We start from the raw sequence: 15,260 nt of genomic DNA, 5'->3' as shown, positions 1-15,260 counted from the left end.
TAGCACCAGCAGACCAAGTGCCAGTGAGTCCAGAGCCAGAATTTCTCTTCCTGTGGTACTTTCTCAACCAAGTTTGCTTTAGCTGGGCACTCCTTAGTGGTTCCCCCAAAATCACTGGTTATTTGGTAATAAACCTTTTTCAAGCAGTGCTCTGCATTCTAACACAAATAGAGTAGGGTTAGTGAATTGCCATAGATACCAAGTTCTTTAGTGGAACATTACTCATATTTCATAGAGCCTTAGAAATTACAGATGGAAAAGACCTTCTAAGGTCATTTGTTTCTATGGCAGATTATTCATTACTGTATATATATAATTTGATGCAATACTTTTTTCCATGGCTTTGTCTAGTCCAGCCTTAAATGACTCAAGTAACACCTCTCCCCTGAGAATATATTCCAATGTCTAGTAGCCCTTAATCTTTAGAGTTTTTCCCTGCATTTTTTTTCTGCCCTGTTATCCATAGCTGAAGTTGATTTATTTTTTTTTTTCTGATCTTTCTGTTCCCTTCTACAGATATTAATCTCTTTTAAAGTACTTCCAAATAATTTCATGCCCCCTTTGCCATTTTTTTTCTAAAGCTTGTATCATCTGCTTGTGTTTTTATCTTTCATACTCTTAAATTTTGCTGTTGTTTTTCTGTTAGGTTTTATTGATTTGTTTTATATTTATTTATTCCATGTACTTAAAGGCTGCTATAACTCTGTAGAAGCACTGTGCCTCTCAGCAGGGACAAGAATAGTCACCCTCTGCTCATGACATGATTCTCAGCATTATAAAATCCCATTAGCACATTTGTCACTTCAGCATACCACAAATATATGCTTACTTACTTTAAGTTTCAAGCTCATTGAATGCATAATTTCTCCTTTGTAATTTACTATGTTTTTCTTCAAAATGGCCTTATAATATCGCGAAGATAGTCTAATCATCTGTGGTAAGGCAATATGTGTTCCTATTTACTGGTAGAAAAGGTACCTCCCTTCTATTCCCTGCATTTGTGTGTGGGACTGACAGGAAGGAGTGAATTACTTTACTTTGCCTTTTGAACCACCTGTGGCTTTTTGACTTTATCCTGAAAAGAGATCGGTACTGGTAAATTCATTGTATTACTGATTTTTTTTTTTTTCAGAGGTGATAATAAGCCGTGGCTTCTCCCTGTCATTTATCCCAATAAAAAGTCCCTGAAGAGTCACTTTTGTGGAGGTAGGAGATATTTAGAGAAAAAAAGTAGGAAAAAAAATTTCCTTCAAATAATTCCTCTAAGTCCTTTAAGAATATATGTCATTTCTTTGTATTCTTTTAGATACATGAGACTTTAAAAACAATATTTTGTTTTTAAACAAAGAAGGAAGATCAGGTTAGGAAAGATTTAAATAGACTGTGCATCCAGAAGTCCATGGAACCTGATGGGAAGTATCTTCAAGTGCTGAGGGAGCTGGCTAATGTCAATGAGACAGCAACCTGGATTATCACTGAAAGGTTGTGGCAATTGGGAAAGGTTCCTGAAGACTGGAAGAAATACATCGTCACTGCTATCTGTAAGAAGGAGTGACTGGAGAACAATATGCTGATTGGCTTCATTTTAATCCCTGGAATGGTAACAAAGCACATCTTCCTGGAAGTCAGTTCCAAGCATATTAAAGATAGGAAGGTGACTGGGAAGTCAGCACGGATTTGTGAAGAGAAAATCATGCTTAACCAACCTGATAGCTTTCTCTGATGGGATGGCTAGTTTAGTGGGTGAGGACAGACTAATCTCAACTTTACTAAGGCTTTCAATGCTGTCTCCCGTAACATCCTTGCAGACTAACTGATGAAGTGTGGGCTAGAATAGTCAAAACTGAGAATAGTCAAAACTGCTGACTCAGATGGTTGTGATTAGCAGGATGAAGTCCAGCTGGCTGCCAGTCAGCATTTGTGTTCCACAAGCAGCTGATACTGATGTCAATACTGTTCAAGATTCTCATTAATGACCTGGATGGTGGGTCCAAATACATCCTCAACAAGTTTACAGGTGGAACAAATTTGGGAGTGACTGGCAGACTAAGTGGTTATGCTGCCATTCAGAGAGAATTTGATGGTATGGAGAATGTGCTGACAGGTATCTTATGAGGTTCAAAAAAGGGCAAATGCAAAGGACGAATGCAAAGAAAGGTTATGAAGAATAACCCTATACAACAACACAGACTGGGGGCTGCCTAACTCTGCAGAGAAGGACCCAGGAGTCCTGGTGGGCACCAAATTGACCATGAGCCAGCAATGTGCTTTTGTGGCACAGAAGGCCAACAGCATCTTCAGTTATCTTTATAAAAGCGTTGCCATCAGATCTTGGAAGTGATCTTTCCCCACTGCTCAACCCTGCTGAGATGCATCTTGAAATGGTGAGTCTAGTGCTGAGCTACACAGTACAAGAGAGGTGTGGACATACTGGAGTGAGTCCAGCACAGCAGCACAAAGATGATTTATGGAATGGACTGTTTGACATATGAGAGGCTGCTCAGCCTGGAAAAGGGGAAGCTTACAGAAGTCTTACTAATGTAAGAAATATCTGATGGGGTTTGGGAGGGAGTAAAGATGGCAGGGTCAGACTTTTCTCAGTGGTGCCCAGTGGCGGGACAGGAGGCAATGGAAACCAATTGAAATATAGGAAATTCCATTTAAACATAAGGGAAGAAAAATCCTCTGAGACTGGAAATGCTGGAACAGATTTTTTAGGGAGGCTGTGGTGTCTCCATCCTTGGATACACTCAGACCATGACTGGAGAGGACCCTGAGCAACCTGCCCTGGCTGAACGTGCTCTGAGCAGAGGGGTTGGGCTGAGGGAGGTGTAGAGTTCCCCTCCAACCTCAGCTATTCAGTGATTGTGAACTCAGTTATGACTGGCTCCAGTCTTTCCTGCTGGGCATTTTAGCATAAAAACAGCTTGTCTGGGCATAATCAATATTTTTAAATATGTTCTGTTTGCCCAGTGGGCTGTAATATTTCACTGCTACTTATAAAATTGGAGTGTCATATGAGATGGATTTGTCTAAAATGACATCTGGCATTTTGTTAAGTAATTAAGTTTTGGTCCTGTGAGAGGCTGAGCATTTCCTGAAGGTACTCATCACATCAATATGTGATTCTATGACATGGGGTCTGAATTCAGATCACTGTATTTTAATATACAGGAGACTGTTTTAAATCTGTCAGAAAACACCAACTAATTTCAGTTGGTATTTAGTATATATCAGTGTACTCAGTGACATGCAGTGTGTATGAGCAATGCTGTAGGAATTAATTAAATTTCTCCCACTAAAAGAGGAAGAGGATGTACTGGGCAATGGTGGCATTTCTAGGAAATGCGAGTTTAGTAAGACTGCAGTCTTTTAGATAAGAGAACAGAAAAAAAATGCAGAGCCGGAGCAGTCTAATAGTAAATTACCTTTGCATATTTCCTTCCATCTTTGTCTGTTTGTGATCTGTGCGTAGCACCAGGCATTGTCCTTAAGGCACACGAAGAAGCACATGGCATCATCCCAAGCTTTCGTCAATGCTTCGGTGTGGCTTTGTAGACAGGAAGCCCAGTAAGAATAGTGCAGTCGGCACCTTCCCTGAGAGACTAACCACAACCCTCCTTGGAGTGTGCTCAGCTGCCAGCTGGGAATATGTCTTTATTTGATTCCTGCAACTAGCAAGCAGAAGAATGGCTGTCAAACAAAATGGGGTCGTATTTGGGGACTGTGGATTTAATTAGCCTATGTACAAAGACAGAGAAACAGAGAGAGACAGAAATTGCAGTTGCCAAATCACTCAGCAGTAAAAACCTTCAAGTAGCTGGAGTTGCATAACACCTTTTATAACATAATGATTGGACAGGAAAAAAGAGCCTAAAATAAATGTTAGAAACTATTGTGACTCTTATTTTATGCCAATGGATTTATGGCATCAGAGCCGTCGACATAACATCTGTGTGTACTGCCATTTGCCCTTTTAGTATTTTTCCAGCACTCCATAGGAAGGAGCACTGTGCAATTACTGGAAATGGCAAATGGCTTCTGTATCATTTTTTTAATTTTATTTTTGGAAAGGACGTAAAACTGGAAGTGTCCAGCCCATTGCCTAAAATGTGTTCAGTCATTGAGAATTTGCCTTGTTCATGTGTACATACCAGGACTCTAGGTCTTCTCAAATTTAAAGCAAGAACAGACAGTGTACATCCTCTTTTGCTGGCAGAACTTCACGCCACTGGAAGCAGCACAAGAAATCACCTACCCCTTAAAAACAATCACTTGATTACGAGTAGCACAAGGAATTTTTTTCCACCTGTGTGTTATTCTCCCTCAGACTGCTGAAACAGGACATAAAAGCTCTCCCTGTAGTACATGTTTACCAATAGGCTGTTATCTATATTCATCTTTCTTCACAGCAAAATAAGATATGAGAACTAGCCCAGTCTTCAGTGTAAGCTCTTGTCTTCTTCCAATTTAACATTAGCTTTCTGGAAGATAATTTATCTTGCTAAAATCTGTTAGGTTGTGGTATTTTGGACTGTTACAAATCTAAGGTATTTGACAGGAAATGTAAGGCCAGGAACTTTTCACATCCTTAAAAATAAATAGCCTAAAATTTGAAGGCCAAAAGCAGAAAGAGCAGAGACTTTATAGGACAAGCAAAACGGGGGGACATATTCACCTTAGTTGAAATGAATTAATTGAGTACTAAAGGCTGGGTACCCATCTCAGTGCTTTATGTATTGCGTCTTAGCTGTAGTGTCTTGGAAGCATCTTTATTTAATGGAGTTTTAGCTGTCTTATTTTACTGATAAGTGTTTGTTTTGGATTGGTTACTGTAATGGTCAGTTTACATGAGTAATGTAAACTTCAAAATTCAGTGTGGGGGCATCACGCTGAAAAATCTGATGGAATACAGTATGAATAACTGAGCTACAAGTTTATTATACTAAGTCTGGTTTTATAGCTGGAGATAAATATTCCTTCATCACCTTTGAGGGGACATTCTGTTGATGTAAGCCCAGTTCAAACTATCTTGTAGCTGGACCCATCATAAGCATTTTTTTTTTTTAATTTACAAACTTTTCCAGCAGAGATGTTGTTTTCTCCTGAATTGTCACTACAGTTATTAAAAATTCAACAGCACAAAAGCAGACTCATGTATAAGTTTATTAGAAATGACCCTTTCAATAAGAGGTTTTTTTCATTTACCTTTTTTGACTCATTTATCAATGAGCCATCTGTTTATGAATTAATGTGCCATTCAAATCAGATGCAGTGCTTAACTAGAAAGGAAGCTTGGACAAATTACATGTAGAAGCTCTGTTACCCTTGTCAACCAGACCTGCAAGCATGGCAGAATTTATGTTAAATCTTGAAAAGGTCTTTTTCCAGAAAAATATGTTGCCTGGTATTGATCATGATCCTTTCCTTTGCATCTTTAGAATTGCTTTTAATAATTCTGTATTAAAAAATTTGCCCTAAAGCAGTGGCAAGCTTCATTGCCTATAGTGGCCTTTTTTTTTATCTTTTTGCAAATAGTAACACAGTCTAATTTGTCTCTTAGTTATTCTCCAGACCTTACTCACTATACCAAGAATGTCATGTATGTCTGTGTATGCCCTAACATCACAAGACCACAGGATTGCATTGCGACTTCAACGCATCCTTCTGACTGTATAAATTACTGTGAAGAAAATATATATGTCCAGAAGAAAAGCTGTTGTAATCAGGCAGTGAACATAAGGTTTCCCAACGTAGTAACCTTAAAGCTACTGACAACCAATGTTTATATTTTAAGCCCCTTTGTTTATTTGACCTCTCTGTAGGGTAGTATAAATAGGAAATAGTGGAATGCACATGCATTATTGTGAAAAGAGCTGCCTTCTCTGCATGTTCAGCTATTCTGTGTAAATTCTGTTTTCTGCAATATAGGAAGATCAGATAAGAATGTACAAATATTTAGAGAAAGTACTGTATAGTATGTTTATAATGAAACATATTTTCTTCCTGTCCTATTTTTCTGTCATGACAGATGACTTCCCCCTTCCTAAGTATTCTAACTGTATGGTTTTACATGTACAATAAATTTTCCTGGAACAGTAACCATCTGCTGAAATGGAAATTGCAATAAACGTCCTTACAGTGTTTTGAGAAACCTTAAGGAGGGAACTTGTGAATAACCTCCACCTGCAAAAATACCCCACTTAACCAGAAAACACCCTACATCAATCTTTGATGTCAGCGCTTTCCATGTCAACACAGGAATTTCCTTGTGCCTTGAGAAATCAAAGCACTTTGCATCCAGGGTATGGTTCTTCCAGGAACGGGTGTAGAACCAAAATTGTTTAGACTTTCCAGAAATTAATAGTGTTACAAAAAGTGGTTCCAGGTGAGCTATATATGAATTTTGCCGTAGTCAACTGAATTTTCATTTATAGGTCTTTTCAGATGAAAGACTACTCAGAAGTACTTGGGACCATAATGAATGAAGAATGCTAATGTAATGTAGGGAATGATATATATAATGCATATATAGGGCCATTTGAAATTCTAAGTTATCCAGGACATCTAATGAAGCTAGCAGATGTGATACAGTACCTAGAGGAGGCCCAACTCCTTCTGAAGCAGCAGTTGAGGCTGGGTGGGATGGTGTACCTAGATTTAAGGACTTCTTAAGTGTCTCCTCCTGTTTTGTTTCAGAAAGAACTCGGGTATCAAGGCCGTAGGGTACTGGTTGAGGACAACGAGGCTTTTTGTTACTTGTAGCTAAATAGGATTTGTAAATTCATGAGCAGTGTTCCTGATCACCCTGTTACCATTCATTAGACACATGTACCCACCTGAGGGCTTCCAGCCATAACCCCAGGCAGCATTTCACGTTGCTCTCACCTCAGTCAACTCCTCATACTCAACATCTCTGCTTCCCACAGCTCCCCTTCCCATATCCATGCTAAATAGCTACTTGATGTGATACCCTCCTCAGACCTGGCATTCGTAAGTTAGTCTGCATCCCTTCTGCCAAGCTTCTTTCCTACTCCTCCCATACCTTTGCTTCAGTGAGAGGAGGCAAGATGATGCGGGACAGAAAGGATCAGCAAAGTGTGGTGGAACAGGGAGGAATATTGGAAGCAGAAACTGGAGACAAGATTGTGGGATAGGGGCAGGCAATGGACATCCTGTGGGCACAGGCTATGCCCAAAGAAATATTATCCAGGTGTAATGTATGACCTAAAATCATTACAGGTTCTCTCTTGCCCAAGACAAAAGGAAGGTCTTGTGGAAAAAGTGGTGACTGAGACTCAGAAATCACCATTTCCTGATTGTTTTTGTCTGAGACCAGTTGGGTTGGTTTTAGCTCAGATTGTGACACTCAAATGTACATAGCCACATGTAGGTATCTGCATGAAAGTCCAAGTGTCTATGTTCCCAGAAGTAGGCACCCACATTTAGTTGCCTAAAGGGATTTCCAAGCTCTTGACCTGAGCCCTCTGACTACTGACTAGGTCGTCATCAATTTCCATGGAAGCTTTGACACCCAAGTGTGTAGGCAAATAAATTTAGGGTTCTTAATTTGCAAATTGAATCCCATACCCCTTATAATGCTGTGAAAGTCTCTCAGAGCTAAACACCAACTGTCTGTTTTAAGTACCTAACAGGTATGACATGATGTCTCCTTGTTAACTACTTAATGTGACAGAGTTTAATTCTGGAGAAAGATATATGAGTCGCTTATGGCTCTTTTGAACTATGACAGAATAATTATAGCAACACCTAGGCAGGTGATTTGAAAATCATCCCTTCAAATTAATCAACCTAAGTTTTTCCATGTATGAAGTGGGAAATCTATGCTTTATGTCTCACTATGTGGCTTAGTTTATTGTTGGTGAGGAGCTCAGTACACTAATGGTGGCGATAAAAATGAAAGAGAGGTGAAGGGTAAGTGAATGTAAAGATGCACAGGAGAAACAACAACAGCAAAAGGTAGATCCTGTCCTTGCATTTGTGATTGCCAGAGCAACATTTTCACTTCTTTGCAATACACCTGTCCATGTTGGCTAAATTTGCATTTAAATCCTGGCCTTTCTACGTAGCAAAGAGCAGTAAAAAATAAATAAAGGATGAGCAACTTCTCTAATAAGTCATGGACTTCCTTAACAATAATGGTGTTACAGTAGGAAAGCTGTTCCTGATATAAAAAGATGAGTAACTACGCCTTGCTTTGCCTCCTTTTATATTGAAACTCTATAGATACAACTGCACTGCTAAATGAAATAGATCTAGGAACAGTTTTCTTGAATCTTCTAATTGAATCCTGGTTTTGTTCGCATTATGCAGCATTTAGCTTTAGATCCCTTACAGGTCTCCTGTTGTTGCTGTAAAATATAATTTTGTTTCCAGTTTGTGGGTTGTTGTTGGTTTTATTGTTGTTCTTGTTGAAGAGGGGTTATTCAAGATCTGAAATAATATCAACTACTTGATGCATCCTCTGTAAAAGTATGCATCCTCTGGGATGAAAATGAGGGGCATGCGACCTGTATTGGTGCATGGTCTGATGGCATCGTGGGATATTTGAGATCTCAGAGCCTCCTGGAATGGTTTTGGTGGACCAAAGAGGGAGCCAGACCTGCTGTGTACTGCCTCTTGAAAATGAGAGTGCTCTTCTGTGAGCTATGTTTAGGCATTGCTTGGAAGAATACTGATTGGTGTGGGTCAGACCCGTGTTAGGAAACGTGGTAATTAAAAACAGTATGGATTAGTACAGGTCAGTGCTAAATCCTGTGCCCTCTGGACCTGGTTAGGCAGCTGTAAACAGTAGTGCTGCATTCTTGAGTGCTAAGAGATCTGTTTTTGCAAAACTAGACCCAAATGAGTTGACCTAAGAGGAAGCACGTTATTCTCTGGGAAGCATGAGATAATAGTTTTCAGTCTCAGACAAAACAAAAATTTAGATTCTGCTTCTTCTGCTTGTGCAGTTCAGTGACATTGGTACTTGGCTGAAAGCATTTTGTTTGCAAATGCAGTGTCATTGAGACCCCTCTCCTGACCAGGAGAGATGAAAATAATAGTGAGTAACTAGCAGAAAGAAATCTGAGCAGAAATCCAGCATTAGAAAAAAAACAAGGGGAGTTCTGTTTGTATTTTAAGATATATCAGAGACAACTTTATTAAACCCTATAACACAACAAAAGTACTATTTTGTTCCGTAGGATTTCAGCACTACTTATAGCACTGTACAAATTTGCTCTCGATTCTCTCATTTATGCTAATCTGTTGGGCATCTGATTTCTTTTTACCTTGAATCCCTAGTAATGTGGTGATTCATTTATTTTCACTTTTGTTAATCGTGTCCATGCAAATTTCATTGTATAAATCCTTTAACTTGTTTATAGAGAAAGAGATTTTTATTTTTATATAGTATCAAAGACACTGAGAATAGTACTATTTAAACCACTTAAAAAAAGTGGTTTTAAACTAGAAAAGTCATGAGTGTGATATGTGTGTGTTCTGTTTTCATTCATCTTTCACACACTGTAAAAGGAAATTAATTAATGGAAAGTATGTGATATGACAGCAGTTGTTGCTATAATAATATCATGCGTACAAGGAATGTTGCTGAGGAAATTATTCCATACTATTTTTGAAAGGACTGTCATTGCAAGACTTTTTTTTCCAAAGCAAAGACCAATGATACAGTATTGCTCCATTATTTTTTTTTACAACCATTTGAAACTTTTTCTCAGTTCTGAATTCATTTTGGTTTGAATTCCACAGGAGGAGGAAATCCATCCTACCTCTGAAAATCTAACTTTCTATTTAAGTTCTGGCTTCACAGCCAAGTTGAAGTTCTTAGTTCTTTTAGTAGTTGTTTATATCATTTTTTAACTTGTCATTTATGTAGTAGACAAACCACAAGGTTAGTTGAATAACTGTTGCCTATCAGCAGATGAAAAATTATCCTGGTAAAGGAAGATAATCTAACACTGATTCCCACTTACATTATTTGGATATTTAAAGTAGTTTAATAACTAGCTTGAACCTCATTCTGGTTCCCATTAGAGATGCAAATTTTATTTATGCACAGATCTTTTGAACGCAGAGGCGGTCCCACATACATTAATATCTTCATGAAATTCAGGGCAGTATAGAATCTGCCCATTTATGAGCTGGCAGGATCTGACCAATACTGAAATCACACAAATGAAATTAAATCAGTGTTGAAATAGGACTGAAATCCTTAATCAATTGCATTGTGTTGTGCTGTGCTGGCTGCCTTTCTGAACTCCTGAAGTTCAGCTTTCTTCCATTGAAAATGTTTTTGCTCTAAGATCATTTATTTATACAAAAATGTTAGTGAGACTGAGCTCTGTTGTACAGAACACTTTAAAACCTAAGGTAAAAACCGATTAATAAGTTTTTATTTATTTGCATCTTTTACTACCTCTCTCTCTCTCTTCCTATGTGTCTATATGTGTGGATATATATATGTATAACTTAACTTTGTATTTTTGTGTAGCTATATGACCTTGTTTATCCAGAACACTTTTCGTATTAAAGGGAACACTTGCTTTTTTTTTTTTTTTTTTTTTTGTTAATTTTAATGTAGGAAGTCTCCAACACCTACTTGGAATAAAGAAGACCAGACAAAAGATGTCCTAGAATTAGGTAAGGTACATCAAGCTTCATTTTGACTTTCATCCTATTCTTTAGAGCAGATGTAGCCAGAAGTGCTTCTTTTGTAATTCTTATTTGATTCAGAGTAATTGCATTTGCTATTAACTTATTGGGTTAATTAACTTCTTCCTAAGACTGTGTAAAGAAGTCATTAAGAATTAGTCAAACAAAAGGTGGCTTATCTGTTTTTATCTGTCTTTTCTGTTTAAATCTATACTTTCTCTTTTCTAAAAACAGATGACAGGAAGTGTTAATTGTCATTTTGATAACCCCCTGACCCAAAGCCTTATTGGGGAAACAGACATGAAGTTTTTCATCCAACATATTACATGGTATTTTTTTGTTGTTATTGTTTGTTTGTTGGTTTTTTTTTTTTACTTTCAGTTGATGTTGAGGATGAAGCAACAACTGGAGAAGTCAGTAAGAACCTGAATCTTTCAACACTGCATATGCTTCAAGAAGTATCAGTATCAAAGGCAATTGATATCTCGCTTGCAAAAGTAAGACTAACTGACGGTATATACAAATAGATGTGTGAAAACATTATTTCTGCTAAGTTAGTCAAAGCTGCAATGGATTAATCTGTGTTATGTGCTTGTGTGTGATTTAATATGTGCTATATTCATTCTTCAGTATCCTTATGTGGTATTCAGATGTAGTAATGTAAAAAGTAATGTAGAGATGCCTGACCAAAATTCAGAAAAATACTAGAAGAGCATGTGAGAATGTATCAGCCACTGGAACCATGGAAAACAGCTTTCACTATAGAAGTGTGTATTATTGTGTTAATGCCGCTAGTCACCTAGTCAGTTTTACATGTGCTTGTTTACCTGCTTTTTAAATTGACAGTGGTTCATCAGTGTTTCTCCCTAGCTTATCTTCCTTGTTTTGAGCAGTGATGGAAACATTATGTACTTTTAATTTTTTCTCTCCCAGTTCAGACAAAAAAAAAAAAAAAAGATAATGAGGATTTCTTCCAACTCCATTTCTACATCAAAGACATGAGTAACTATGCAAACACCAAGCAGCGAGTTCTTATTTACTCAGTCTTCCTTTAGAATGAATACAATTTCTTTAGTTTAGCTGTTCCTGAATAGTAGTGGTCTGCAGTTGTTCAGGGCCAAGATCTGAATTTGGCATAGGCTGATAAGCTAACAGACATAGAGCAATCAAACCTTTGAATAACATTTGTCTCATACCAACAACTTTGACGAGCCAAATAGTCTGCCTTTTCTCCATACAGTGCCCAGCAGGCTCCTTTTCTCCCTAACGTAAACCGTTAGTAACCCTTGCTTTTCTAGCTGTTTACTTTAAGACATTATTCTGTAATGCTTTCATGGGAAACTGCCCAGACAATCTGCATAAACAGTTTCCTAATGCTGAGCAACACATAGCATTATGAGTTGAAGTAATATTGCAGGAAAAGGAAAAAATTACTCTGTTTCATTTGAGAGTTGCTATTTACGGTTAAGTATAAAACAGAAAAGGGTGGCTATAGTGAGTTAGTCATTACCCAGCCACACTCCTTTCTTTTCTACAAACTACTGCAGGAAAACATAAGCATGTTTCGGATTTATTTTTAAAATGAGAACTTTTCTTTCTTTTCTTTTTTTAATAGGAATTAAAAAATCTTTTGTTTGGCTCCAGTCTTTGTTGCTTCAGTGAAGAATGGAAAATACAGAGTTTTACATTTAATAACATACCTCAGTTAAAATATGGCATTGTGCAAAAAAAGGTAACGTAAATGGCTTCCTTAAAAGAAAAAAAAAAAAAAAAAGTGATCTTTGCTTTTTACAACAAGTTTACAGAGGCTGTGTGTTTCAGCAGTGAAAAAAAAAGTCTTTCAGAGTCTTCTCTTTCTTTACTATTGCTGCTTATTATTGCTTTTACTGTTGCTGATGATGTCACCTTGTCAGGTCATGTTAGGAGACTTGAGAAGGAGAGAATATTTCTGAGGAAAATGTAAAGTAGCTACAGAAAGTGGTACTAAAGGGTGCGGTGTGTTGGGGGGCTTATTTGTACAGAGGAAGACAAGCCACTTCAGCTGAGAGCTAGTGAAGGTACAAGAATAAAAGGAGATATATCAAGATAAAGTCAGGGTGGAGATTAAGGGAAAAAGGAATTGTGGGGGAAAGTTTAACATGTTTTAAAAGGGATCTTACCCTGTGCAGGCAGCTGATCAGCCTGGATTCTAATCTGACTGATACATAGGGACAGACCAGGGATCTCATGCAAGGGATGTGATGTGTAGCTGCCTCCATGTGCAGATCCCATAGAAAAATGCATCCTCCTGATTTACAGCTTAACGCTTATGCCCCTCCCTGCCCTGAGACTATTCACATGCTCCTGTGATACCCATGCACAGGTTCTCTTAAAAGCAAGGATCTGAGATCTTCAGTACAAAGGAGACATGGGAAGGAGTAAACTCCTCATTACAAAACATTCATCAGGCTTCTGATGCAGAAAATCTTCAAATAGCCTGAGAGGAACTATGATGTACTACTGCTATAAAGAATTGAGAGGAAGAGAGGATCTGGGGCAAGGACAAGAGCTAATAAACATAATTTAGATGTTTAATGAATTTATGTAGTCTAGTGAAGCATTTCATTAGGCTGATGATCTTAGAAGATAACTGTTTATGTTTAAATAAAACCTAGTGAAAAAAAAAAAAAAGGATATTAAATGTTAATTTAAACTCCAAAAGGAACTATGACAGTAATACTGCTCTGGTAAATAGTAAATGGGAAAAAAAGAATGTTCTGCATAAATGTGTTTATTTCAGATAGTGAATATATTCCTCCTCACTTCCAAAATTCATTTCAGCTGAAAGATTTTTTTAATTCTATCCTTACATTAGGTTTTTGTGGTTCTATAAGAACATATATGGAATGTTTCCTGTATTTTTTATTTTTTATTATTATTATTAATTTGGACTGAGAGGCTTTTTGGTGGGCTGAAGTAAACCTTGCTTTTTCCTTAATATATTTCAGAAAATTCACTCATTAGATATGTAGATAACTATAGAGAAATAGTATGTGTATAATATAAATGAGAAAATAGAAGGTATCAATATCTAATTTAATTTTGGATTATAGGACCTTTGTTATGTGATTGTGTCATGACAACATGCTCAATGTAGCCCTTATTGAGTGGGGAGCTTGAACTGTATGACCTCTTGAGGTCCCTTCCAAGCTCAACCAGCCTGTGATTCTGTGCTCTACGCAGGAAATCACGGGGAAAGCAGTGTGATCCTGGGTCATGTTATGGACAGTAACAGCAGCATAGATTTGACACGGGCTGAAATCTGAGCATAAACTTTCCAGAGAATCTTCTGGGTGTTCTGTGCTTTCTTATCCTCATTATTTATCTTACTTCACCTTGGCAGACAAAGCTAGCATTGGTATGTCAGCTTCTATGTGATGTCATTTTAGGGCGGCCCTGAGTTTAAGTAATAGACTTTAATGTCAAGAATGAACCCATTTGTGGGAATGGTAGCATGTGCTGACAGACACATGGGAGAGCTTCTTTAGGATTTATTATTTTGATTCTGTTAAGTTGCAGTGACTGACAGCACTACCAATGTGGTAAATGTGGTGTTGTGGTATCCATGATGTTAGTCTTATGACCTGCTGAGCCTGCTCCATCTGCACATAGGTGTTCCAGACAAATGTTGGCTTTTCTGTGTCTCCTCAACAAACTACTGGAACAAATAATAGAATAGATGGTGGCGGGGTGGGTGTCACTGAGTGACAAGGGAAGGAGAGTTGTGTCGGATGATGTACTCTAGATGAGAAGAGGACGTACCATTTCCTTCTCAGGTCAACTTGTGCTGCTGCCCTTGCCATACAGTTAACATATAGGAACAGGTCTCAGTCATTCAGTGGAATAAGATAAGCTGGGTGGCAGGGAATATGAAAGGAGAAGGAGATGCATTGCTACACCATCCCACAGTCTGTCACAATGGCCATTAATCAGTTTTCCATAACGTTTCATGTTAAAATTGTATGTCTTGGTATTGTGATTTTTCCAACACTGATTTTTTGAAGGTACAAATTCTTTCATTTTCTTCCTCTTCTGCAGTGAGACAGCTTCCCAGTGCAAAGGACTATACATAAAACTGAAATATTTGTTTAGTGATGGAAGTGGGAATTTGAGGGGAGGCATGGACCTCAGAGGAGTTTAAAGGGAAAGGCTTAATTTCACCCTTCGGAAAACAGTCAGATTGTGGTTTTTGTTTTGTTTTTTAACTAAAAGTGAAGGTAGTTTTTGGCTCAATAGGAATCAGGAGATCTTTTGTTTGCTTGCATGATCACAGAACAGACTTTAAAACACAAAATTTTCCTTTGATATTATAGATATCAGTGGGGCATGTTCTAGTTATTTTCAGGAAAAATAGATGGGAAACACAATACCAGTGAGTAATACTCATTTTCAGTGGCTTGCAAAAAAACAGAGAGCAACAGAGAGCATTGCAAAGTCATGGATAGGAAGAGGGATGAAAGGATGGATTAAACCTGAATGCAAACACATGGCTTGCAAAATAGTTTTCTCTAGCATCAAACAGTGCAAAGTGTTTTGCTCATGAAGTG

General features: G+C 37.8%; 1 protein-coding gene across 3 annotated transcripts in view; it reads left to right on the top strand.

Moving 5' to 3' along the window:
• The window catches only part of MINDY4 (MINDY lysine 48 deubiquitinase 4), an 82,472-nt gene that overhangs the window by 14,875 nt on the left and 52,337 nt on the right, over positions 1–15,260 (top strand). For all 3 annotated transcript variants that reach the window (XM_084508667.1, XM_084508668.1, XM_084508669.1), the window contains exons 6-8: positions 10,604–10,662; positions 11,056–11,171; positions 12,290–12,406. In XM_084508667.1, coding sequence (XP_084364793.1) covers positions 10,604–10,662; positions 11,056–11,171; positions 12,290–12,406 — 292 coding nt within the window. The remainder of the gene's footprint in view (positions 1–10,603; positions 10,663–11,055; positions 11,172–12,289; positions 12,407–15,260) is intronic.

The sequence above is a fragment of the Aythya ferina genome, assembly GCF_964211825.1.
Source record: "Aythya ferina genome assembly, chromosome: 2".
Classification (NCBI taxonomy): Eukaryota; Metazoa; Chordata; class Aves; order Anseriformes; family Anatidae; genus Aythya; species Aythya ferina.
Note: the sequence above shows the minus strand (reverse complement) of the source record. Positions and strands in the feature narration are given on the sequence as shown.